This window comes from Macaca mulatta, chromosome 1 (assembly GCF_049350105.2).
Source record: "Macaca mulatta isolate MMU2019108-1 chromosome 1, T2T-MMU8v2.0, whole genome shotgun sequence".
NCBI classification, from domain to species: Eukaryota; Metazoa; Chordata; class Mammalia; order Primates; family Cercopithecidae; genus Macaca; species Macaca mulatta.
The window spans coordinates 154,055,966-154,083,669 of record NC_133406.1 but is presented as its reverse complement, the minus strand read 5'-3'; the positions used below and the strand labels follow the sequence as shown (position 1 = coordinate 154,083,669).

General features: G+C 38.2%; 1 protein-coding gene and 1 pseudogene across 2 annotated transcripts in view; one reads left to right on the top strand and one right to left on the bottom strand.

The window, feature by feature from the left end:
- Positions 1-1,246: 1,246 nt before the first annotated feature.
- Positions 1,247-27,704, top strand: part of CLCA4 (chloride channel accessory 4) — a 34,263-nt gene continuing 7,805 nt past the window's right edge. The window contains exons 1-9 of one of the 2 annotated variants that reach the window (XM_028831761.2): positions 1,247-1,458; positions 14,171-14,311; positions 14,450-14,597; positions 18,320-18,428; positions 19,925-20,102; positions 20,456-20,674; positions 22,083-22,310; positions 25,726-25,903; positions 27,259-27,365. In XM_028831761.2, coding sequence (XP_028687594.2) covers positions 1,300-1,458; positions 14,171-14,311; positions 14,450-14,597; positions 18,320-18,428; positions 19,925-20,102; positions 20,456-20,674; positions 22,083-22,310; positions 25,726-25,903; positions 27,259-27,365 — 1,467 coding nt within the window. In that variant the 5' untranslated portion in view covers positions 1,247-1,299. Of the gene's footprint in view, positions 1,459-3,448; positions 3,470-14,170; positions 14,312-14,449; positions 14,598-18,319; positions 18,429-19,924; positions 20,103-20,455; positions 20,675-22,082; positions 22,311-25,725; positions 25,904-27,258; positions 27,366-27,704 lie in introns of those variants that run through there. The other variant, XM_077953295.1, reaches the window with a different exon arrangement.
- Positions 3,476-8,660, bottom strand: LOC144332734 (cell division cycle-associated protein 4-like; annotated as a pseudogene).

Genomic DNA, 27,704 nt, shown 5'->3' with positions numbered 1-27,704 from the left:
CTGGGAATGTAAACTAGTACAACCACTATGGAAAACAGTGTGGAGATTTCTTAAAGAACTAAAAGTGGGCCGGGTGTGGTGGCTCACACCTGTAATCCCAGCACTTTGGGAGGCTGAGGTTGGCAGATCACGAGGTTGGAGTTCAAGACCAGCCTGATCAACATGGTGAAACCCTATTTCTACTAAAAAACAAAAAAAAAACCATACAAAAATTAGCCGGGCATGGTGGCATGCACCTGTAATCCCAGCTGCTCAGGAGGCTGAGGCAGAAGAATTGCTTGAACCCTAGAGGCAGAGGTTGCAGTGAGCCGAGATCGCACCACTGCACTCCAGTCTGAACGACAGAGTGAGACTCCATCTTAAAAAAAAAAAAAAAAAAAAATAGAACTAAAAGTGGAGCTACCATTTGACCCAGCAATCCCAGCAATACCACTCCTGGATATCTATCCAGAGGAAAATAAGTCATTATATGAAAAAGATACTTACACATACATGTTTATAGCAGCACAATTTGCAATTGCAAAATATGAAACTAGCCCAAATGCCCATCAATCAACCAGTGGATAAAGAAAATGTGATATATATATATATATATACACACACACACACACATACCTACGTACATACACACACACCATGGAATACTACTTAGCCATAAAAAGAAATGAAATAATGGCATTTGCAGCAGCCTGGATGGAACTGGAGACCACTATTCTAAGTGAAGTAACTCATGAATGGAAAACCAAACATCGTATGTTCTCACTCATGAATGGGAGCTAAGCTATGAGGATGTAAAGGCATAAGAATGACACAATGGACTTTGGGGGCTTGGGGTAAAGAGTGGGGGCTGAGGGATAAAAGACTACACATTGGGTACAGTGTACACTGCTCAGGTGGTTGGGTGCGCCAAAATCTCAGAAATTATAATTAAAGAACTTATTCATGTAAACAAACCCCACCTGTTACCCAAAAACCTATTGGAAAAAAAAAAAATCCCTGCTGTCAAGGAGCCCGTAGAATATCAACAATGACAGCAACAAAGACAATGTGTTCCAAGAGGAAAACGTGCAATGCATTTTATAAAATGATCTGATTTGACTCTTAGTCACTTTTATGATAACATATAATTAAACAATTATGTGAATTAGTCATGTATTTCCCCACGTAATGTACCTTTATACAGTCAACATCCCATAGTCAGCCAATATTGATAAGTTTTAGAAACATATATAAAGAGAAAGAGAAGAAAAGCCTCTTGAACAAACCAACATTTGGGCCGGGAATAACTAAAGAAGAACAATGTGGTTATTCAGAAGTTTTGTTTTCCTCTTAGTTCTGTGCCTGCTGCACCGGTCAAATAGTTCCTTCATTAGGCTGAATAATAATGGTTTTGAAGATATTATCATTGTAATAGATCCTAGTGTGCCAGAAGATGAAAAAATAATTGAACAAATACAGGTAAGAACAAAATGGAATATCTTTCATTAATTTTTAGGTTTTTACTATTATTTTTAATTGACATATACTTGTACATATTTATGGCACAAAGTAATATTTCCATACATGTATACAACTTGTAAAGATCAAATCAGGGTAATCAGCATATTCAGCAACTCAAACATTTATCTTTGCATTGTGTTGGGAACATTATAATATTTCTCTTCCAGCTATTTTGAAATACGCAACAGATTATCAGTAACTTTAATTTTCCTATTCTGCTATCAAATACTAGAACTTATTCCGTCTATATAACTGTGCTTTTGTACACATTAACCAACTTCTCTTTATTTCCCCTCCCTCCCCTATCCTTTGCAGCCTCTGATAAGTATCATTCTACTCTCTATCTCTGGAAGATACCCTGGTTTAGTTCCTACATATGCATAAGAACATGTGGTATTTATCTCTCTGTGCCTGGCTTATTTCACTTAACATAATGTCCTTCATACTCATCCATGCTGCCACAAATGAAGCAATTTCATTTTTTTTCAGTGACTAAATAGTATTCATTTGTGTTTATATACCACACTTTATCCATTCATCTGTTGATGGACACTTGAGTTGACTTCACATCTTGGCCATCATGAATAGTGCTACAATAAACATGGAAGTGCAGATTGATGTCTTTTCCCTTGGATATATACCCACTAGTGGAATTGCTGAATCATGTGGTCATTCTATTTTTAGATTTTTGAAGAACCTCCATACTGTTTTCCATAATGACTGTATTAATTTACATTTCCACCAACGGTATATGATAGGTCTCTTTCTCCACATCCTTGCCAGCACTTTTTTTTGTCTTTTTGATAATAATCATTCCAACTGGGCTGAGATGGTGTCTCATTCTGGTTTTGATTCGCATTTCCCTGACGATTAGTAATGCTGAGCACTTTTTCATATACTTGTTGAACATTTGTTTGTCTTCTTTTGAGAAATGTCTATTCAGATCATTTGCCCATTTTAAAATATTATTATTATTATCACTTTGTCTTTGAGGTTTTTGAGTTTCTTGTGTATTCTGGATAATAATCCATTGTTGGATGAATAATTAGCAAATATTTTTCCCAAGAATTGGAATGTCGGCCAGGCACAGTGGCTCTCACACCTATAATCCTAACACTTTGGGAGACCGAGGCGGGCAGATCATGAGGACAGGATTTTGAGACCAGGCTGGCCAACATGGTGAAACTCCATCTTTACTAAAAATACAAAAAATTAGCTGGATGTGGTGGCACATGCCTGTAATCCCAGCTACTCGGGAGGCTGAGGCAGGAGAATTGCTTGAACCCGGGAGGCAGAGGTTGCAGTGAGCTGAGATCACACCATTGCACTCCAGCCTGGGCAACAGAGCAAGACTCAGTCTCTGGAAGAAAAAAAAAAAAAAAAAGAATTGGGATGTCTTCTGTTTGAATTATGGAGAAGAAAACAAAGTTAATAGTTAATAATTACTATGGAAACTTCTGAGTCCTTCAGGAAGTTAAAAGCAGTGTGGTGCAGTGAGGACAATACGGTAATGGGCAGAGGGAGGTGAAGGTTTTAGACAGGGTTCTACACTGTCTCACCCCACAAGACAGAAGACAAAGCACAGGGCTCCCTGACGCTGAGTTTCTTGATCTGTAAGTTAGTAGTTGGACTCATTTGTTCTTTAAAATACTCTTTATTGAATGTTTATGACATGCTGAAGAGCACTAAAATTTTTTAAAAGCCTCTGGAACCATGCAGTGTATCTTCTTTTCAGAGACATAGTTCATAAGTAAATGGATCACCGGTCAGAAGGTAGTAGGTTGCTGTGGAGTAAAACAAATCAGGAAGGCGGATACGGAGTGTTAGGTGGGGCTGGGTTGGGGAAGAATGTGGGTTGCTGTTTCATGTAGGGAAGTCAGGGAAGGCCTCACTGATGATGTGTCAGCAGAGACCTGAGATGAGTGAGAGAAGAGCCCATTGAGAACTAGGGGAGAAAAACAGCATGGAGGTGAGAATTCGTTTGATATAACCAAGGAAACAGCTATGAATGAGCAGGACGAAGTACAGGGTGAGCTGAAGTTGGAGAGGTGGCAGGGCCTAGACCACTGGAAAGACTTTGACTTTGACTCGGTGATGAAAATCCACAGGAGGATGCTGAGCAGAGAAGGGTGTATTCTCATGCATATTCTACAATCACTCTGACTGCAATATTGAGGAATGTAAAGAATTTCCACTTGTCACCTATCCTCTATAAACTCTGTGGCATCTTACTGGTATAGAAGGACCCCAGGTAGGAAACTCTTGCAGGTGGGCAATGATGGTGACTAGGAATAGGGAGGTTGTGGTAAAGATTGTTAAAGTGATATGATGGTTAAGATGTATAGGGGATAGGTGAGGGTAGAAAGGAAATATAATAAGAGTCAAGGAAGAATTCAAGAGTTTTACTTGAACACTTGGAAGGATGAAATTGTCATCAGTTGAGAAGGGGAAGACTGCAAGTGGAGAAAATTTGGCATTTGGAAAATCAAGAGTTAATTGGTTGGGGCTTTTGGAATTTATATTACTTCTGAAACATCCATGTAGATCTGAATTCATGATGAAGGAATGAAAATTTGGGTGTAGATAACCAGGTTATCTACAGATGGAGAAGAGAAAGTCTCCAGGACTAAACCAAGGACACTGATTTCTGTTTCTTTCAAATATAACATTTTATGTAATAAAGAGTTTGGTGGTGCAGCCACGTAAATTATTTTTCCCTGTCCCTGATATCAGCATATATTAATTCCTTATATTTAATTTCTCCACTATTGTGTTCTGCTGCTCATGGTTGGATCCTTCTGCATGTTTTAATTACCCAGCAGAAGGTGATAGGCATGACCTAAGTTTTAATCAAGTGATTTGGTGGCTGCCATTTGTCACTCACTCTCTATAAACTCTGTTACATCACGGAGATATTTGCTTAAAGGTACCTTTTAAATTTCATGAGAAGATAAAAATTCATTTTACTAAAGATGTTTCAAGAGTAATTAATGCAGCTGATTCTGAATGATAGGTTTTCAGTGTCCAGAGGACAGTAAATCAGTATCAAACTTTCTTTACTCAGAAATCACTATTTGAAAGAATTACTTGGATGGGCAAAAATTTTGTACACATGGTCCTCTATAAGTACAAGCAGAAATTCAGTTGTTTACAGACGTGCCCAGATTTTACAATGTTTCCTGACATTTCTCCCAGCCCTCCACAAAATCTTCGCATTTAATATCTTCAAGAAACGCTGTGAAATACTATAATCCACATTTTACAGAAGAGAAAACCAGGGATCCGAAAAAATAAATGATTTTTCTAAGATCATATTAAGTATCACAGTCAGGAGTAAGAATCGCTTCAACCCAGGAGGCAGAAGTTGCAGTGAGCTGAGATTACACAACTGTATTCCAGCCTGGGTGACAGAGCAAGACTCTGTCTCAAAAAAAAAAAAAAAAAAAAAAAAAAAAAGAAGTGCCTTTCATCTTTGTACTTCCTCATGAGATAATAAGGTCTAGGGAGGGACTATTTCTTTTTCTTTTTTTCTTTAGAGACAGAGTCTCGCTCTCTCCCCCAGGCTGGAGTGCAGTAGTGCGATCTTGGCTCACTGCAACCTCTGCCTCCTGGGTTCACGCCATTCTCCTGCCTCAGCCTCCTGAGTAGCTGGGATTACAGGCGCCTGCCACCACGCCCGGCTAATTTTTTGTATTTTTAGTAGAGACGGGGTTTCACCGTGTGAGCCAGGACGGTCTTGATCTCCTGACCTCATGATCCACCCGCCTCAGCCTCCGGAAGTGCTTAGATTACAGGTGTGAGCCACCGCACCCAGCCTCTTTTATTAATGTTTAAGAAAATCCAGTTTTTATCCAAAATGAGTTCGTGTACCAAATATTAATAGTTTAGCTAATCATTGTTATATTCATTCATTATGTTATTTTTATTTCAATTCTTGCTTTTGAAAAACCCAAAACTTTAAAAATCCTTATGCCTTGTCTCTTTTCTTTACCTTTTGTTTTGTTTTGTTTTGCTGGATAATTTTTTAATAAAGTGAGGTTTACATCACTGATATTTAAGAATGGCTATATCCACAAAAGAAAACAAACCTTTTTGGCTAAGGGGTGAGGAAGTTAGAATAAGCATGAGAAAGTGGAAACACAAGTGGGGTGAGGTGGGGCAGGAGAGGAAGTTTGCAGGCACCCCCAGCTCACTCCCTGCGGCAGCACCTATGACCCTGCAGATCAAGGGGCCATGAATGACAGGGATTCAGATTTCTTTCCTTCTAGACTTCAGCCTAACCTTGACCTTTTGTTCCAGCACCAAACTAACAGAGCAGCACAGGCATTTCTAATCCAGTAGCAGTGTTATTTCCTCACCCAGGGCAGGTGTCTGGGCTGATGGGAGACCTTCAGGAATACCGCCTATCAGAAGGCACCACCGAGGGTCTCTGAGGTCCCTGAAGACCAACTGGTGCCCGTGATCTCCAGACAGACAGATATTTGACCTTTGTCTTCAATGACATTTGCATGTAAATAGACGTAAATAAAATCTCCATAATTTATGCTCAAGTCTAGGAAGGTGTGGCTCTCACCGTAGATTTTCTAATGACAAAAAAAGTGTAGTAGCTGTGTGCGGTTCTTGATTTTCACCCGGGTCTCACGATAGTACAGAACATAATGGAGAAATATTGCACACACGTTTAAAGTAAAACATGATACATTCACACTGTTTACAAGTACCGTAGTGATGCTCACTGCAAAAAAAAATCTCTTATTTAAACCTGAAAAATATGAAACACATCAACTACAATTATTTAGGCTATAAAAGTTCTAATGTCGCAGCAAAGGATATCTATAGAAAAAATATACTTCTAAGAAAATAGCTGAAACAATCTAAAGACATAAGGTGTGAAACGTTTAAAAATATGTATCTTAAAACAAAATATTGCTCCAAACACTTGAAACTGAAATGTAAAAAACTCACCTGTCTAAATATAAAGGAGGTTGATGCAGCTGTGGCTCGCCGTCCTCTACAGTGGGGGATACAAAGAGAGACCAGGGGCCCAGGGCTGTAAGGACGTCAGGACCAGCCCAGAGATGAGAAGTCTTTCAGCAGAACTGCTGTCTCCGCCTGGCACTCCGCAGCGGGGAAAGTGAGTGGGACGGGCCTGGGTTGCAGACCCCGCTGGTGATGGTCTGTTCTGGGATTTCTCAGAATCAGCAGACAAGGCATTAAGGCTGGGCCGCTGGCTGCAGGCGCACCTTCTGCAGGAGCCAGTGCTCACCTGTCCACGCGTCAGACACAGCTGCGAGCGCTTAGGGCTCCGGCTCAGGTTCTCCACCAGGATCTCCACCACGTGGTCCAGCTCGCCCAGATCGGACTTGCAGCTGGAGCTGGGGCCCAGGCTGGCCGGAGCCAAACCCTCGAGCCCTTCACAGGGGCCCGGCCCGGCCCGGCGCCCCCCATCATGCCTGTCAGTAACGTGTCCAGGTCGTAGTAGCGGCTGTCCACGCCTGAAAACAGCTCTTCCATGCAGCCGGGGTTTTTAGTCTCCAGCGTTTCAAATACCTGATCCGAGTGATTTGTGAAAGCTTCCTCTGTTTTCCTGAGGGCCATCCATCTCCCAGACGCTCCTCTACGGGGGCCTCAGCATCTGTGCTGAGCTGACTGGGCAAAGGTCAGAAACTGGGCCCTGTGCGTGCCGTCTCCCAAGCTAGAGGCAGGACGTGCCACGCCGCGCGGCACAGGACCTCCATGAAGCCCAAGCGGTCGAGCGGCGCCCGCCCTGCAGCCTGGGGTGCCACTGAGCGCCACGTCCCATCTCCTCTTGGATCTGCCGGACCATGCTGGCAGTGAAGATTGAGCGGCACAGGTTGGGCTCCATGTGGCAAAGCTGCAGCTTCACCAGGGACATGTCCAGGAGGGACTGCCGCTGCAGGCTGTATGAGGACACTGTCTTCAAGCCGGCTAGGGCTCCCTCCACGTCTTCCTCGTGGCCAACACATTTCCCCTTTAGTCCTCGTGCAAACATTGTGTCTTTGAGAGAACGGTTATCTGGGTCCTGCCGTCTCGTGCAGCCCACAAGAAAGCCACAGAAGAGGAGAGGCAGCAGAGATCCTCTCTTCCAGCAAGCTATGGAAGCCTTTGTCACGACGATCCTGTCTGACCCGCGAGGCCGCTCTCTGGGTCCTCTGCTCAGCCACCGCCGCTGCCGCCCACTTCCCGCCGCGGAGAGAGGAGCGCCCGCCAGCGCGGGGCCTTCTTTACCCTTTTGAAACAGTCAACTCTGCTTAGGAAACTAGCCATAGTTTTACTTCTCACAAAAAGTTGGTGTGTCGGCCGGGTGTGATGACTTACGTCTGTAATCCCAGCACTTTGAGAGGCTAAGGCGGGTGGATCACCTGAGGTCAGGAGTTCGAGACCAGCCTGGCCAACATGGTGAAACCCTGTCTCCACTAAAAAATACAAAAATTAGCTGGGCCCAGTGGCAGGCGCCTGTAATTCCAGATACTCGAGAGGCTGAGGCAGGAGAACCGCTTGAACCCGGAAGGCGGAGGTTGCAGTAAGCCTAGATTGAGCCATTGAACTCCAGCCTGGGAAACAGAGCAAGACTCCGTAAAAAAAAAAAAAAAAAAAAAAAAAAAAAAAAAAAAAGAAGTTTATGTGTCTATATATGACCCATAGTGTCTTCTTTTGTTTTCTTTTTTTAACTTTTATTTTGGGTTCAGGGGCACATGTGAAGATTTGCTGCATAGGTAAACTCGTGTCATGGGGGTTTGTTGTACAGATTACTTCATCACCCAGGTATTAAGCCTAGCACCCAATATTATCTTTCTGTTCCTCTCTTTCCTCCCAACCTCCACCCCAACTCTCAAGTAGACTCCAGTGTCTGTTGTTCTCTTCTTTGTGTTCATGACTTCCCATCATTTACCTCCCATTTATAAGTGAGAACATGTGGTATTTGGGTTTCTATTCCTGTGTTAGTTTGCTAAGGATAATAGCCTGCAGCTCCACCCACGTTCCCGCAAAATACATGATCTCATTCTTTTTTATGACTGTGTAGTATTCCATGGTATGTATGTACCACAGTTTTTTGTTGTTGTTGTTTGGTTTTTGTTTTTGTTTGTTTGTTTGTTTTTGAGACAGAGTCTCCATCTGTCACCACGCCCAGCTAATTTTTGTATTTTTAGTAGAGATGGGGTTTCACCATGTTGCACAGGCTGGTCTCAAACTCCTGACCCAAAGTGATCTGCCCACCTCGGCTTCCCTAGGTGCTGGAATTACAGGTATGAGCCACCATCCCTGGCCCTGGACCACACTTTTTAATCCAATCTGTTATTGATGGGCATTTAGGTTGATTCCATGTCTTTGCTATTGTGAATAGTGCTGCAACAACCATTCACATGCATGTGTGTCTTTCTGGTCGAATGATTTATATTCCTCTGAGTATATATCCAGCAATGGAATTGCTGGGTTGAATGGCAGTTCTGCTTTTAGCTCTTTGAGGAATCACCATACTGCTTTCCACAGTGGTTGAACTAATTTACACTCCCACCAACAATAGGTAAGTGTTCCCTTTTCTCCTCAACCTCGCAAGCATCTGTTTTTTTTTTTTTTTTTTTTTTACTTTTTAATAATACCTATTCTAACAGGTATGATATGATTTCTCATGGTGGGTGGGTTTTTTTGGCGTTTCTTTAATGATCATTGATACTGAGCTTTTCTTCACATGCTTGTTGGCCACATGTCTGTCTTCTTTTGAAATGCATCTGTTCATGTTCTTTGCCCACTTTTTAATACATTGTTTGTTTTTCTCTTGAAAATTTGTTTACATTCCTTATAAATGCTGGATATTAGACCGTGTCAGATGCATTATTTGCAAATATTTTATTCTATTCTGTAGGTTGTCTGTTTACTCTGTTGATAGTTTTCTTTCGCTGTGCACGAGCTCTTAAGTTTAATTAGATTCCACTTGTCAATTTTTGCTTTTGTTGCAATTGTTTTAGGCATCTTTGTCATAAAATCTTTGCCTATGTCTAGGATGGTATTGCCTAGGCTGTCTTCTAGGGTTTTTATAGTTTTCAGTTTTACATTTAAGTCTTTAATCTATCTTGAGTTGATTTTTCTATATAGTGTAAGGAAGGGATCCAGCTTCAATCTTCTGCATATGGCTAGCCAGTTATCCCAGCACCATTGATTTAATAGGGAATCTTTTCCCCGTTGCTTGTTTTTGTCAGCTTTGTTGAAGATTAGATGGTAGTGGATGTGCAGCCTTATTTCTGGGCTCTCTATTCTGTTCTATTGGTCTAGGCCTGTTTTTATACCAGTACCATGCTCTTTGGGTTACTGCATCCCTGTGGTATAGTTTGAAGTCAGATAACATGATGCCTCCAGTTTTGTCCTTTTTGCTTAAGATTGCCTTGGCTGTTCAGGCTCTTTTTTGTTCCATGTGAATTTTAAAATAGTTTTTTTCTAGTGCTGTGAAAAATGTTGTTGGTAGTTTGATAGGAATAGCATTGAATCTATAAATTGCTTTGGGCAATATGACCATTTTAGTGATATTGATTCTTACTATCCATGAGCATGGGATGTTTTCCATTAGTTTGTGTCTTCTCTGACACAATTTCTTTGAGCAGTGTTTTGTAATTCTCATTGTAGAAAAGTTTCACCACCCTGGTTAACTGTATTCCTAGGTATTTTATTCTTTTTGTGGCAATTGTGAAAGGTATTTGATTGCCTATTTGATTCAGCTCTGGACTTGGCTGTTGTTGGTGTATAGGAAGACTAGTGATTTTTGTACATTGAGGTTGTAGCCTGAAACTTTGCTGAAGCTATTTATCAGCTGAGGGAGATTTTGAGCCGAGACTAAGGGGTTTTCTAGATACAGAATTATGTCATAATCAAACCGGGATACTTTGACTCCCTCTCTTCCTATTTGGATTCCCTTTATTTATTTCTCTTGCCTGATTGCTCTGGTCAGGACTTCCAATATTAAGTTGAATAGGAGTGGTAAGAGACAGTATCCTTGTCTTGTGCCAGTTTTCAACGAGAATGCTTCCAGCTTTCGCCCATTCAGTATAATGTTGGCTGTGGGTTTGTCATAGATGGCTCTCATTATTTTGAGGTATTTTCCTTCAATACCTACTTTATTGTGGTGTTGAATTATATTGGAAACCTTTTCTCCATCTCCTGAGATAATCATGTAGTTTTTGTCTTTAGTCCTGTTTATGTGATAAATCACATTTATTGATTTGTGTATGTTGAACCAATCTTGCGTCCTGGGGATGATGCTTACTTGATCACAGTGGATTTGCTTTTTGATGTGCTGCTGGATTTGGTTTGCCAGTATTTTGTTGAGAATTTTTGCATCAATGTTCATAAAGGATATTTGCCTGAAATTTTTTTTTTTGTTGGGTTTCTGTCAGGTTTTCATATCAGGATGATGCTGGCCTCATAGAATGGGTTGGAGAAGATCCCTTCTCCTCAAATTTTTGGAATAGTTTCAGTAGGAATGGTACCAGCAATTCTTTGTACATCTGGTAGAATTTGGTTGTGAATCCATAAGATCCTGGGCTTTGTTTGTTGTTTGTAGGCTGTTTATTACTAATTCAATTTAGGAACTTGTTATTGGTCTGTTCAGGAAATCAATTTCTTTCTCGTTCAGTCTTGGGAGATGTGTCCAGTAATTTATCCATCTCTTCTAGGTTTTATAGTTTGTGTGCATAGAGATGTTCATAGTAGTTTCTGATGGTTATTTTTATTTCTGAGGGGTTAGCATTAACATTTCCTTCTTTATTTCCAATTCTGTTTATTTGGACCTTATCTCTTATTTATTAGTCTAGCTGGTAGCTGGTGGCATATATAGCTTATAAACTTTTTCAAAAAATTAGATCCTGGATCTGTTGATCTTTTAAATGGTTTTTTGTGTCTCAATTTCCTTCAGTTCAGCTCTAATTTTGATTATTTCTTTTCTTCTCCTAGCTTTGGGGTTGATTTGTTCTTGCTCCTCTAATTCCTTCAGTTGTGATGTTAGGTTGTTAATTTCAGATCTTTCTAACTTTTTGATGTGGGTATTTAATGCTATAAATTTCCCTCTTAAAACTGCCTTAGCTGTGTCCCAGGGATTCTGGTATGTTGTATGTTTGTTCTCATTAGTTTTGAAGAACATCTTGATTTCTGCTTTAATTTGATTATTTACCAAAAAAAAAAAAAAAAGTCATTCGGGAGCATGTTGTTTAATTTCCATGTAATTGCATGGGTTTTAGTGATGTTCTTACTCTTGAATTCTATTTTTATTGTGCTGTGGTTTGTGAATGTGTTTAGTATGATTTTGGTTCTTTTGCATTTGCTGAGGATTGTTTTATGTCCAATTATGTGGTTGAGTTTAGAATATGTGCCATGTGGTGATGAGAAGAATGTATATTCTGTTGTTATGGGGTGGGGAGTTCTGTATAGGTCTATCAGATCCATTTGATCCAATGTTGAGTTCAGGTCCTGAATATCTTTGTTAATTTTCTGCCACAATGAAGTTTCTCACTATTATTGAGTGGGAGTCTATGTCTCTTTGTAGGTCTCTAAGAACTTGCTTTATGAATTTGGGTGCTCCTGTGTTGGGCATACATATATATGTAGAATAGTTAGATCTTCTTGTTAAAATGAACCCATTACCATTGTGCAATGCCCTTCTTTGTCTTTTTTTATCTTTGTTGGTTTGAAATCTGTTTTGTCTCAAATTAGGATTACAGCCTCTGTTTTTTTCTGTTTTGCATTTGCTTGGTAGGTTTTCTCCATTTTTTTTATTTTGAGCCTATGGGTGTCATTATGCCTTTATGAGATGATTCTCTTGAAGATAACATATCATTGGGTCTTGCTTTTTTATTCAGCTTGCCACTCTGTGCCTTTTAAGTGGGGCATTTAGCCCATTTACATTGAAAGTTAGTATTGATAAGTGTGGATTTGATTTTGTCATTGTTTTGTTGGCTGGTTATTATGCTGACTTGTTTGAGTGACACTGGTCTGTGTGTCTGGCTTTATAGTGACACTGGTCTGTGTGTCTGAGTCTGTTTTTGTATTAGCTGGTAATAGTCTTTCATTTCTATATTTAGTGCTTCTTTCAAGATCTCTTGTAAGGCAGGTCTGGTGGTAATGAATTCCTTTGACATTTGCTTATCTGAAAAGGAACTTAATTCTCCTTCACTTAGGAAACTTAGTTTGACTGGATATGAAATTCTTGGTTGAAGATTATTTTACTTAAGAATGCTGAATGAAGGCCCCAGTATTAGTCCATTCTTATGCTGCTAATAAAGACATGCCTGAGACTGGGTAATTTATAAAGGAAAAGGTTTAATTAACAGTTCAGTATGGTGGGGAGGCCTCAGGAAACTTACAATCATGGTAGAAGAGGAAGCAAACATGTCCTTCTTCACGTGGCAGCAGGAAGGAGATGTATAAGAGCTGAGGGAAGGGGGAAGCCCCTTATGAAACCATCAGATCGCGTGAGAACTTACATCACAAGAACAGGATGGGGAAAACCACCCCACGATTCAATTGTCTCCACCTGGTCCCTTCCACAACATGTGGGGATTATGGGAACTACAATTCAAGATGAGATTTGGATGGGGACACAGCAAAACCATATCAGCTCCCAATCTCTTCTGGCTTGTAGGGTTTCAGCTGAGAGGTCCACTGTTAGCCTGATGGAGTTCCCTTTGTAGGTGATCTCCCCTTTCCTCTCTAGCTGCCTTTAACACTCTTTTTTTCATTTCAACCTTGGAAAATCTGATGATTGTGTCTTGGGGATGATCTTCTTGTGTAAAGTCTTGCAGGAGGTCTCTGTATTTTCTAAATTTGACTGTTGGCCTCCTAGCAAGGTTGGGGAAGTTTTCACAGATGATATGCTGAAATATGTTTTCCAAGTAGTTTGCTTTCTCCTGTGAGGGACTATTTTTCTTATTTGTCCTTGTATGTGAGTTCATAGTTTTGAATATAAGATGATATTATTTTCAGATTGGTAGTAGAGCAACAGTTCTGTAATCAAAGTTTTGCCTCTACTATGGGTTTTTCTTTTTCATCACACCTCCCACCCACACAGGCTCCCAACCCGGCTGCTTCTCCTAAGGTTGGGATGGGAAACTTCTTCAATGACCCATTTCTATAGAGTGTCCTCCTCAGTTTGCATCAACCAAGGCTGTTTTCTACTAATATTTCTTATAAATAGTAATGATATCAAACAGTTTTAAGATTGCCTATTTGTAGAGTTCCATTTCTACGCCAACCATACTGATAGATAGTAATAGTCCATTGAAGGATGAGGAAACTGAGATTCGGAGTATTGCATAAATCAACCAAGATCTGTCACCCAGAAGATACTAACATTAGTGTTGGAATCACATAAATGACTCCAAAGTCCATGTACATATTCATATTAATCAATTTCTCTTAATGCCAAATACAAGCATTTGCCTTTTAAGGCAGGATTACAGAAGACTGAGGAGGCTTTTAATGTGCAGGATTAAGTGATGGTTTTTGGTTGACAGGTGGCAGAGTTAGAATAATGAGGCAGAGAACCTGCTCATCAGTCTGTTGCTTTTCTGTCCACTCTTAAGTTCGGAAATGCCTGTCACAAAACCCTGCTAATTTAGTTCACTCTAACTTCACCATCCTCACATGTTTTTTCCTCTAATGACAGGATATGGTCACTACAGCTTCTACTTACCTGTTTGAAGCCACAGAAAGAAGATTTTTTTTCAAAAATGTATCTATATTAATTCCTGAGAATTGGAAGGAAAATCCTCAGTACAAAAGGCCAAAACATGAAAACTATGAACACGTAAGTGTCAAAATCTTCTCTTAAAAAATTATATTTTCTGATATTACCCATTTTTGCCACAAATTATTTAAGAGTCTTTCTAACTGAATATCATCTTTTTTATTGTTCATGTTTAACAATCTTTTCCAACACTCTCAGGCTGATGTTATAGTTGCACCACCTACGCTCCCAGGTAGAGATGAACCATACACCAAGCAGTTCACAGAATGTGGAGAGAAAGGCGAACACATTCACTTCACCCCTGACTTTCTACTTGGAAAAAACCAGAATGAATATGGACCACCAGGTAGAAATTTTGGTTAAAAAATAATTTTACAATGATTGCAGCATACAACTTTCTATGCAGGTTAAGTGTGCAGGCCATGGGGCCAAAGTCCACAGAATCAAATCCTGGCTCCCCTACTTACTAGCTGTGTGTGACCTTAAACAAGTGGCCTACTGTCTCTGTGCTTATTCCCTATAAAATGGCAAAGAGAGGAGTTTCTACCTTGTAAAATATTTGTTCTACATTAAAGAATCCAGATAAATGTACTCAGTACAGTGTCTACAAAAATATAAACAGAGAAAAGCAATAATAAATGTTTTTCTTGAGGCATGCTTTTTACATTTTAATTTTTCCAGTTCTCTCATAGCTGGTTATTAACAAATCACAGGTAAGCTACATGAAAGCCAGATGTATAGTAAGCTGGAAAGAGTCATGTTGCCAGTTACTGGTCAAGAGAAAACACTCCTAGGCTATCAGTTGCTGATAATATCAATCTATTTCATTGAAAGAGATGACATTGTCTGTAATTGATCATTTTGACCTATAAAAATGGCTATGTCATCTAGTTCAATCTAAATGTTAAAATAATTTGTCAAAACAACAAAAGTGCATTTTACAGACAAAAATGCAAATCATTATTAAAGGAGGGCTCTACACATGTATCACTATTAAATGGGAACCTTCCTGAATCCCCATACCCCAGAATTACCCTCTTCTATTCCTGTTCATTGAACACTTGTTAAGTCTCTGGTCTCTGCCAAACATTCAGCTAGATCTGGTCCTATTCATTACCTGGACCAGTTCCCCTCTCCAGTCTTGAAAGTTTCATCATCTCCTTATGTCCCAATCTTACCTCTTCCCTATACATTATCCTGACCATGTTTGTTTTCCTTGACACCTCTAATCCTTTGTGCCCTTTTAGTTATACTTTCTTACCACCTGGCATGTACAGCAAAGTCAGTCATTTTGACTACAAGTATAAATAGCTCAATTCTCTCACCACTCTTATCCTTATGTTTCATTCAATTTACTAAATCTTCTGAATTATCCATCTACTTTATTCTTGGATCCTGTCATGTTTTCAAGAATATTGAAGAAAATTATAAAACTATGACATGATTATAAAAATGCACTTTCCAAGCTCAGTGAAGCACTCAAAACTACTCAACAATATTTTTATGCAGCTCTTCTCAATTCTCTTTCTCAATTCCTATAGCAGCTGTTCTAAAACTTCTACCATTTTTCTCAAGATCTCTAGGTACTCTTCTCAATCCCATCAATTAATGTCCTGATTGATAAAACAGAGGTCTCTACATTCTTCCTCTCTATTTCCAAACTTATTACCACCTACATCTTCTCTACCTGCACCTTTCTTAGAACAGAAAGGCTCCTCCAATTTGTAAGTTCAGTGTCCCCATATCAGTTATTGATTTTTCCCATATCCCACACCTAAACCCTATTCTATTACTGACAGGTCTCCCCTTCTTCTTAGACAGATCTTTCTTCCTTTTCACAAATGCATAATATGATATGTGCATTTATGTGAAAAACTCACATTCCTTAATGTCCTAAAAAGCAATAAGGTTTTTGGACAAATAAGATTAGTGAGAGAGCTCTCAAAATCTATGCAATTTTGTAATAAATATGATAACAACACCAACAATCACAATAGATCATTTAGATCACCCAGGCAAGCAATGCAGTAAGGCTAGAGGCTGCCCTAGCGCATATTAAAAGTACACACACACACACACACACACACACGACACACCACACACACACACACACACACACACAGTGTGAGGAGGGGGAGAGAGAAATGTTACCAGAAACAGGAACAGAGATAGCTGGAAATGAGACAATGATGTAGACAGGAATGGAATTCTAAGTCAAAAGGGTTGCTTTTAAGGTGGGCATGGGAGGCAGGGAAACCTGAGAAGGAATCGAGTCTGAGTGAACTCTCTGAGAAGACAGCCAGGTATAGGGAGTTTTAAATTTTTCTTAACATGCACCAGATTCCTATTACAGTAGCTGATATGAGGGCTTTTTCCTTTCCTACTGAAAGTTCTAATTCTGCTCCCACGAACCTGGTTCCACTTGCCTAGGAAACCTGAAACCAGTGTTTTTAAAGCGAATTATGTAGAAGAGTAACTTAGGGACCTTGTTAATATGCAGCTTCTGATTCTGTAAGCAAAGGGTGGGCTGAAGATTCTGCATTTCTAAAAAGCTCCCAGGTGATGCTGATGGATATGGTCCAGAACCACAGTTTGAATAGCAAAGACTTAAAAAAGAAACATGACGGCTGGGCACGGTGACTCACGCCTGTAATCCCAGCACTTGCGGGAGACCGAGGTGGGTGGATCACGAGGTCAGGAGTTCAAGACCAGCCTGGCCAACGTGGTGAAACCCCATCTCTACTAAAAATACAAAAAATCAGCTGAGCGTGGTGGCGGGTGCCTGTAATCTCAGCTACTCGGGAGGCTGAGGCAAGAGAATCACTTGAACCCAGGAGGCAGAGGTTGCAGTGAGCCGAGATGGTGCCATTGCACTCCAGTCCAGGTGACAGTGCAAGACTCCGTCTCATAAAAAGGAGAGAGAGAGAGAGAGAGAGAGAAGAGAAAGAAAGAAAGGAAGAAAGAAGAAAAAGAAAGAAGGAAGGAAGGGAGGGAGAGAGGGAGGGAGGAAGGAAAGAAAGAAAGAAAGAGAGAGAGAGAAAGAGAAAGAGAAAGGAAAGAAAGGAAGAAGGAAGGAAGGAAGGAAGGAAGGAAGGAAGAAAGAAAGAAAGAAAGAAAGAAAGAAAGAAAGAAAGAAAGAAAGAAAGAAAGAAAGAAAGAAAGAAAGAAAGAGAAGACGACTTCTTCATACTATGGTACTATGGTGTATTTTCCTCCTATTTTCAGATTCATGAGGTCGTTTGAGCTACAGAAACACACATTGTAGCAGAAGAGACTTTACTTCCAATCTCTCCTTCTCCATCTCTGTTCCCTCTGAAGTTTTTCTCAACATTGCTAAAATGAAAGTTCCACTTTCCTTCTTTCAGCATCTCAAGCTGTGAATTTACTTTTATTCCTTCATTTATTGCAAAATTCTTATTTAAAAAATTTTTATTTGAACTCCCTCTCTCAAAACTTCCCCAAGTGAAGTACTAAATCTCACACATCTTTATTTTTTTAATACCTAGTATTGCATTGAATGTATATATAATTAGTAATTGTTTCATATAATTAATGCTAACATGTCTTAAGTATGAATTCCTTCATTTTAACATCCCCAGAATTGTATTTGGCCCATAATAGTGTTTCCCAATTTTTTTTTTAAATCATGATAGGGAGCATTTTTAGACTTTTTTTTCTAATTGTATTCACATGGTATTTTGGTGCAAGAGATGTACTGTATATCTGATTATGTTGGTTATAATTTGGAGAACCATAAACCATTGTACTAAGACTTTTTACCCCCAAGAACCAAAACACAAATCCCAGTCCACTCGGTCCATAGCATATCCTCCCTTATTGTTTCATTGATTTAACATGTTGTGGAATAAGAATATATTACATAATATAGCATAATATAATGTGATTTAATACAATAGGCTTTTTTATACACTGAAATATAAATGTTGATAGTTGTTGAAAACTGAAATCTAAATATATTTTGTAATTGAAACAGAAGCTTCTTAAAATATTTTGGTACAAAATGTGTCACTTGAATTATGATCATGTATTTGAAATGCTTTCCCACAGGCAGACTGTTTGTCCATGAGTGGGCTCACCTCCGGTGGGGAGTGTTTGATGAGTACAATGAAGATCAGCCTTTCTACCGTGCTAAGTCAAAAAAAATCGAAGCAACAAGGCATGGCTACTTAAATTTTCTAAACTGACTTCAGGCTTTTATCCGTTCTTATTTTCCTCACTTTGATATCTTTCAAAATCATTCTTAATGCCGACAATACGTCACGAAACAATGCTTTTGTTTTTTTTGTTTTTTTAGAAAGTGTATCTTAAGTAGTCAATTGCTATTTAAAACATACATAATTTCAATGGCAACCATTCGGATGACAATTTGACATATTTTATACTTCTCTGCCATAGCTTCCAGAACTCACTTGTGTTGAAGTTGGACATGTAAATGGATTTACAATATGCTGGGATAAGATCAAAGTTATTCACATTACACAAGAATGCACAAACATGGTTAAGTAGTGCTAAATGTGGACTGAGTAAGAAATGAGGCAGCTTCAAGGAGCCAAGCAGGAACTTCTTGGAGATTTATAAAGGTTATTTTATAATACCATCTAGCATCACAGTTAATAATAGAATCTCCTTTTGATTCTATGATCAAATGGTTGGGAAGAATCGGTTTAAAATTAAAATTGGTGCTATCGCCTCATCAGTGTAGATGTCCTGCTGGGGCTCGGGACTTGACACTAATGTGAGAACTGAAAGGTATATGATTTCAGTCAAGATCCTTCCTCTGCCCCATTGCACCAATTTTCAGGCACACCTTTTAGAGAGTATTACATTTATTGTATTTGTTTATGTCATATTCCCCTTAGATGTATAACAGCTGCTGCAGAATATTCATCATGATTTTCCACATAGATAGTTTCATCATGTTGACCTAGTTTGGGAGCAATAGAAGCATCGACATATTTATGAGACTCCCTAAATAACAGAATAAAAACTATTCATCATTTCCTGAATTTGAACTGAAAGCCTATTGAAAAGGCAAAATATGTTGACATCTCAGCGTATTTGTTGTAATCACTGCCACCTGTGGTCAATTACATGCCATAAAACATATGTCTAAAATGTCTCCAACATTTTTTATTCTACCATGGGATTCTTGGCAGTACCTCATCTTTGCTTCCAATCACATTTCCCTTTGGATAAAAATGCTCTTTGAGTAATAAGACTTGTGTCTATCCCATGTACCTTTCTTTTGGGAATATCTTCTTTGGGAAGAAATCTACAAAGAACTTCAAGCTAAAGTGGTACTCAGAATAAATTGTCTCAAAAGTTCTCTTATCCAGGTCCCTATAGCATATTTACCACCAAAAGACCAGCAGGAGAGATGTCTGAGCAAGAGATCAGCAGCTTTAATACAAGGAGAGAACTCAACCATTATGTTTATCTGGAGGCCCCACTTAAAATTTCCCTCTAGAATTTCTTAAAAAATAGATAATTACTTTGATTGGAACCCTTAAACTCTACAGCCAGGATAGGAAGTACATGGTACACATAGAATAAACATCTTGATATAAAGGTCATCATGAATACAACCACTTAAGATTTCTGTAAGTGTTAATGATTCGGTTGCCTCAGAGATTAACTGTCATGTATTTTCAGGTGTTCCACAGGTATCTCTGGTATAAATAGAGTTTATAAGTGTCAAGGAGGCAGCTGTATTACTAGAACATGCAGAATTGATTCTAAAACAAAACTGTATGAAAAAGATTGTCAATTCTTTCCTGATAAGGTGCAAACAGAGAAAGCATCCATAATGTTTACGCAAAGTATTGATTCTGTAAGTATGCTGATAATTGCTTCCAGAATTTATAATCAAATGACATATTGTCATGTTTTTAAAGTATCTGTTCAGGTGACCTGAGGATTACATATATTGATATAGAGTTCTTTGAACATTGGCCGACACATAGTATGTGCTGAACTAGTGCTATCTAGTGTTATCTATTATTACTGTTACCATTATTCTTATTATGGTAAATCTACCTTATTGTAATATTGATGCTCAGTAAATGATATTTCATTCAACAAACAACATATCTGCAGAAGGCATTTAAAATTTTTTCAGGTTTGTAGTTTGATTTTTAAATGCATGGTATATTAAAATTATTTTTTATTTTATTAACCGTTTAGGTTGTTGAATTCTGTAATGAAAAAACCCATAATCAAGAAGCTCCAAGCCTACAAAACAAAAAGTGCAATTTTAGAAGTACATGGGAGGTGATTAGCAGTTCTGAGGATTTTAATAACACCATACCCATGGTGACACCACCTCCTCCACCTGTCTTCTCATTGCTGAAGATCAATCAAAGAATTGTGTGCTTAGTTCTTGATAAGTCTGAAAGCATGGCGGTAGGTTCACTCTTTCTGGATATAGGGATGTGGGATATTTGAAGATCTGAGAACACACTGAACTCTGTCTGCACCTAGATTGTTCTAAATTGCATGGTGGCATAAAGTACCATCACTGCCCATGATCATGACTTCAAGATACTGCAGCAAAATACCATAGTAAAAGAAAGATGCAAATATAATTAAAAATACCTAATCCAAGGGTCACTTCCTCCTTGGATTCCTCCAGAAAATGGGCTGGACTTCTAGGCTGGTTAAAGCCCTTTTACTGTTTCCCAACAATGCTCTGTGCATACCTCTATTACTGCATATTATATTTACATTACACATTTCTCTTCCACTAGCCTAGAAGATCCTCTAGGACTTAGAACCATGTCGTATTCATCTTTATCCCCATTTCCTAGAATAAAGTTAATCACATAGGGATAATCAATAAATAATTGTTGAAATGAATGGACAGCAAACAAGTGGGTGCAATGTGATAAGAAACCAGAAGAATGGCACATTTAAGGCAGAGCAAAGCCTGCTGAAGAACAGGAATAAGGTTTTCAGCAAATGAGGGAGGTATTAAAAAGGGCAGATAATGATAGAGTGGAAGGAACTGAGCCACAACAATGCAGGTAGTGGAGAGAGCACATAAAATGAAGATGTAGAAGTTTCTCATTGTGATTTGGTTCAGGGAGTTCAGAAGGAAATTTGGGCATAAGTTGGCGGGGAGTAATACAGATCAGCATAGTGATAAGGACTGGAGAAGACAAATGCATGAAGAAGCTTATATCCTAGACAATCACCTCGGAAAAATGGCCGGGTCCTGAGGGTTACCAAAGAGCCAATTCAATTAACCCATTGGTGGAAAGGCGGCAGCGAGAGGTTAGGAACAGAAGGAGAAAATGGGAAGATAGGGCCTTGGCCTCTCCAAACTTAAAATGAAGCTTGAGTAAGTATTACCTTTTGGGCAGTCTAGTTTCCAGTGGATGGAGTGATTCCAGTCTCTGGTTGGAGTCTACAATAGTCTGGTTTGATTTATAGGCTTGGGGGTATGGTTTTATCTGAAGACAACAAGCACAGGAGCTCCCAAGAGTAATTAGACAGTCTCTCAGATGTGTATCCTCACCCCAATTTCAACTCAATCCCCACCCTACCTTCCACCCCTCACTTGGATACTTAGCAGTCAAGAATCAACTGAAAATAAAAACCTGTGCTCCTTACTACACAATATGTGTCCCATAATACATACTACCATTTTTTAAATTTTATCAATTAAAAATTTGATAATTGCTTCTTTTAACAACATTGATTACTATTCATAGAAAGTGTTACCAATAAATTCTGTCCATTCATTTTATGTGATTGTCTATTATTTTCCAGTCAAAATCACTTGTTTGTTTTTCTTGTCTTTTTGATCTAGAGTTATGACCGCCTGAATCAAATGAATAAGGCAGCAAAATATTTCCTGCTGCAGATTGTTGAAAATGGATCCTGGGTGGGGATGGTTCACTTTAATAGTACTGCCACTATTGTAAATAAGCCAATCCAAATAATAAGCAGTGATGAAAGAAACACACTCTTGGCAAAGTTACCTACATACGCTTGGGGAGGAACTTCCATCTGCTCTGGAATTAAATCCGCATTTCAGGTGAAAATTGTACTGCAAATATATTTTGGTTTTTGTTTCTTTTCAGGACATTTTCATGTTAAGTGCTATGCGCATACTTGCTGTCTTATTTTAACATAATTAATCCTAAGAAGCACAGGACTAAACAAATAGAAAAAAGTTCTCTTGATGTTTTAATGGATCAGTGAATGAACAACCCATGGGTGAATAAACGACTATCAATTTGCCACTCACTTACAAGCCCAAGGAAGTCATGGACTTTGCTGTCTTGTTACCATGCAGTAGTCAGTGCTCAGTAAATGTTAGTTAAATAAGTGTGCTTGGATGCAAAAGTCATCAACTTTTGGGGCAATGACACAGGTGGTATAGTATTATTCCACTTTAAGCTAGTTCTCATTTGAGTTTCTGTAACATTCAGCTAGGGCAAACTATTTATTATACCTCTTACAGCAGATGTAGCAAGACTGTGAGTCATATTTAGGGTAAGCCATATGAGTTAGAGCATGAACTTTGACATCAGAGTACTGTATGTGCTACTTACTAACCACATAATTTTAGGCTAACCTTTCAGTCCCTTTGGACTCTCAGTGTCTTATCTATACAATATGGGAAATAGGAATGCCTACCTCATAGAGTAATTATAAGGATTACATGAAATGATACATTTACATACTTAGAACAATATTTACTATATTATGTAGCAAATATCTACTTCATATAGTATATATACTAAATATATAATTTATTATAAGTATATATTTATAATGATTAGTAAATATATGTATAATTATTATGAACATTATTTTTAGTCAAATGGTCATCTTGAGCTCACAATTAATATAAATTATGTCATTTTACTGTTTAGAAATCTTCACTGTCTCTTCACAGTCTACAAAATTGTTTCAATTTCTCAGTCTGATATTACTAAAAAGTCTCCCCCACCCAGTAAAATTGCCATCATTTATCTTTCCTGCCTCATTTACTCCATTCTCCCCTCTCGATGCTCTATCCTCCAACCAACTTACTACACACATTGTTCTCCAAGTCGCCTGTATACTAACAGCCTCAAAACCTTTGCACCATGCAAGTTCCTCTACTTAAAATGCTTCCTGTTCTCCCATCTCTGCATGTTAAAATTCTACCAATCCTCCAAAATCCTTTCTCCTTCATGTAACTTCCCTTTTACTCCCAACCCAACTGAATGTGTCTCTTCCATGAATTGCATGACATTTTAGTTTAGGTTTGTAACATGAAGTCCTACATTCAAATCACAATTGTCACTTATCAGCTTTGTGACCCTAAACATGATTCTTATCCTCTCTAGTCCTCAATTACCTCATCAGTAAAATAGGATACATAGGGTTGCTCATGTTTTAATTTATTCAAAATATAAAATGCTTTAATTTATTCACCAAGCAAAGCTTTTCACTCTTGTGGTATGTATATATAAGTGGGGAACAGATAATAAATAGATAGATAAAAACAAGAATTTCAGATTATGTAGATAGTGTTGTGAATAAATGAAACAGGGCAATGGGACAGAGTAACAGGGAAAGGAGAATTACTTTGGGTGGGAGGCCAATGAGCCTTCTCTAAAAAGTAACATTTAAGCTCTGATTTGAAGGATGAGAAGAAGCCAGTGGTTCAGATAGAAAAGAAAGTGCAAAAGTTCCTTAGAAAAAGGTGAGAAAAAACTAGATTATTCTAAGAAATTATAGAAGCTAGTGGCACTGGAGTTTGGCAAATGAGGGGGTATGAAATGTGGTTGGAGAGGTAGACAATGACAGATCTTAGAAAACTTCAAAAAATATGAGGCTTGTATTTTGTTTTAAGCACAACAAAAAGCTCTTGAAGAGTTTAAAGTATCAGAATTTGATAATCAATTTATGTTCCAGGAAGATGATTACAATTGCCCTGAATAAAATAAATTGTAGGCAGTAAAAGTGGTAATAGGAAGACATTTTGGGAGCCTGGAGTTGGATCAAATTATACAGTGTATAAAACATGGTTAATACATAGCAAATGTTCAATAAACTGTAACAGTACATTGTAATTTCTCTGGAACTATAGAATATTCTGTGGTAAACACATATTAGTTTTGTCTTTGTTGTTCATCTCTAGATCTCCTCAGTCTCTGACACAGAGCTCCATAAACATTGTTACATTGAATCCAATTATTTATTAATATATGAATGTAGGAATGTAGTTGCTACTGAATCCCCCGCACAGTGACTGGCACATTGTAAATACTTGGTAAATAATCTCATGCAAGAAAAGGAGAGGTGAAAGAGAGAACTCTGTTTCATCTTTGGATCTTCATTTTATACTTAAATGCATGGGAGAAGTGTGATAGAGATGCTACCAATGCCATAAATGTATAAAAGCATTTTCCTATCTTTCCGTTTGGTTTCAATGCATGTCAGAGAATATTTCCCATATATTGCAATATGTGTATTAGTCACTCTTTGCTTCAAAACATGCAAAATTGAAATAAGGGTGGTCAATTTGTTCCCTGATACCAACTTTCAAGGGATTTCTACATTCCGAACCCTCTTCTGCAAATCTGCACACACACCTCCACTCCCTGCCAAAGAAAGCCACTCATAATCTGTTATTTTTTACCTCTTGGCCTGGACTCAAGGTCTCAAAATGGTGCTCCAAGATGCCACCACCAATTAAAACTGTCAAAGAAAATAAAATATAGTTGTCATCCTGGGCTAAGTTCTCTTTATCCTCTTTTACAGGCATCTAGTTTCAAAACTTTGAGTTTCAAACTGTTTGGCGTTTAGGAAAAGAATTCAAGCTACAAATTGAATGTAATAAATATAATTTTAATATATTCTTTGAGCATCACCAATATGCTTAGTTCTGTGCCAGTTATTATCAGAAGTAAATGAAAGTTGCATAACAAGGCCGCATGCTTAGAACTTTCTATATTTTTTCTTTATAAGCGTACTGAGGGTTTACTAATTTGTAATCACTGACTTTTTCAAATGTTGAAGTGGATTCTTAATGCATCTAGCTTTAAGTGCAAGAGACTTCATAAACTGAAGGCTTGTCTGTCAGAAGGTAGTCCGGTCAAAGAAACCAGAACACTATTTAATGTCATATACTGTGATTATACCTTTGGTATCTGGTTGACCTGAGTTTCCCAGGTTGAGATATTATTGTCATTTAGTCTAGATGATTTTCCAAAGCCTGGTCCCACTGAATTCATTTGAATAAATACTCCCTGCAGCTGGGAGTTTAAAAAAATTTTCATGTTTAACATCCCCCAAGGATTGTTGATTGAAAATTCTTTATTTTAAAATAGAGGCTATCTCTTCTATTCTGCATAACTTGCGTTTATTCTCTCTGTAATTTTTTTCTGATTTCCCATTTGTCTATTTGATCTAGGAACGCCTGTTGGTAACTGGGCTCTGAATTATGTTTTCAGGTCATTGGAGAGCTAAGCCCCCACCTCGATGGATCTGAAGTAGTGCTGCTGACTGATGGGGAGGACTACACTGCAAGTTCTTGTATTGATGAAGTGAAACGAAGTGGAGCCATTGTTCATTTTATTGCTTTGGGAACAGCTGCTGATAAAGCAGTAATAGAGATGAGCAAGATAACAGGTAAAACATGTTCCATTTATTCCAGGCCTTCAATAGCAATGCATACATGTAAAGGCTGACAGTTCAACAACTTCTCTTGAGTTTCTGCCCTGAAGGTACTGAAGCTGGGGACCAGACCCAAACTCTGTTCTCATGGCACTTGGAGTTCAGTTGGCTGGAGAGACAAATAAAACTGTTAATGAAATAACATAATCAGATAACATTCCTTCGTAACAGGAGGAATATAGAAAAATAAAGTTCTATGTGAGCAGAGGAAGCCATTAGCTTTATTAGAGTTGTATAGAGCCAGGGAAAGGAAGCATGAGAAAGTAGCTGAATTCTGAGCTGGGCTTTGAACAAGGTGTTGAATTTCTCTGGGAAGAAAAAGGGGCTAAGAAAAGATGGTCAAGTCGTGAGCAAAAAACATCATGTTGGGGTGACAGTGCAAGGCACATGGAGGGAATGGTGAAAACTCCGTGAGACCAGAGCATAAGCTGTGGGGTGGGTGTATGTGATTAACAGAAACTCAGGCTGAAAAGATCTAAATAACAAAGTTTTTATGTAAACATTAACTATGGTAGCTGTTATTTCAGACACACAGACGTGATGAAAATGGATTACGTGTTTCCAATACCTTCTTAAACTTAGTAGAGAATATATGATTTATGACATGAGTATAAATTCTGTTGAATTGGCTTCTAACGGTACTAAATATATGCTTGCTTTTTAATGCTTAGTTATGCAAAATCACATCATTTCAAAGTCCTTTCATGGTCATTGTAAAATTTATTTCTATTCCAAGTAGCTCCTTAAAAGTAGTACTTTTTTGGATTTATCGCTCTTGCTTTCCATTTTTCTATCTGCTCATTGCCAATTATTGTGAGGATACCTAAATATAGCAGCTCTTTCATCTTTCTAATTTTCTGATTTTGGTCTACACTGGCTGAAATATCTGAAAGTCAACTTTGTTAGAACTAAAATAAAAGATTAACAATCTTTTAACAAAAGATTTCACAAACCTACACTGGCTGAAATATCTGAAAGTCAATTTTGTTAGAAATAAAAGATTCTCTAAAAGGGCTGTGTAAAGTTTGTGAGCTTTAATACATGGAATTGTAACATCTTTCATATTCTATAATTATCATGCATTTTAGCTAGCTAAGATTTTGATAATGAGGTATTATGGTAGCTTTCATTCCCTAGTTATGACATTTTAAAATGAGCATTTCAGAATTAATCTGTACAACTATGTGCTTGTGGTCTATTTTAATAACACATACTGAAACTGATTTTGTTTTAACTATTACCTTAATAATCACTAAAATATACATATTTATTTTCTAGAAAGCAGTCTAATTAATGCATTTACATTTTAGGAGGACGTCATTTTTATGCTTCGGATAAAGCCCAGAACAATGGCCTCATTGATGCTTTTGGGGACCTTACATCAGGAAATACTGAACTCTCCCAGAAGTCCCTTCAGGTCAGAGTTCTCATTCCTTGGGTTTTCATGTTCACCTTTGCCATAACAAAGAAAAAACAATTTGGTGGCTATAAGTTTTGAGTTCCATATTTTTCTCAAAGTAAATTTTTAATTAAAATCTAAACTTTAATCTTAAATAGAAATTACCCTTTAGCTATAGCCAAATTAATTGGTGAAATAAAAGTAAAATAAATAGTGAAATAGCAGACATACTGTTTCTTTTCCTATTGCCACAGGTCTGGTTAAGAAATGACATTACAATGTAATAATGTCAAATATTTCACCAAAAATGGACCTTTTCCAAAATAAAGCACCCATTTTTCAATGAATGCATTTTAA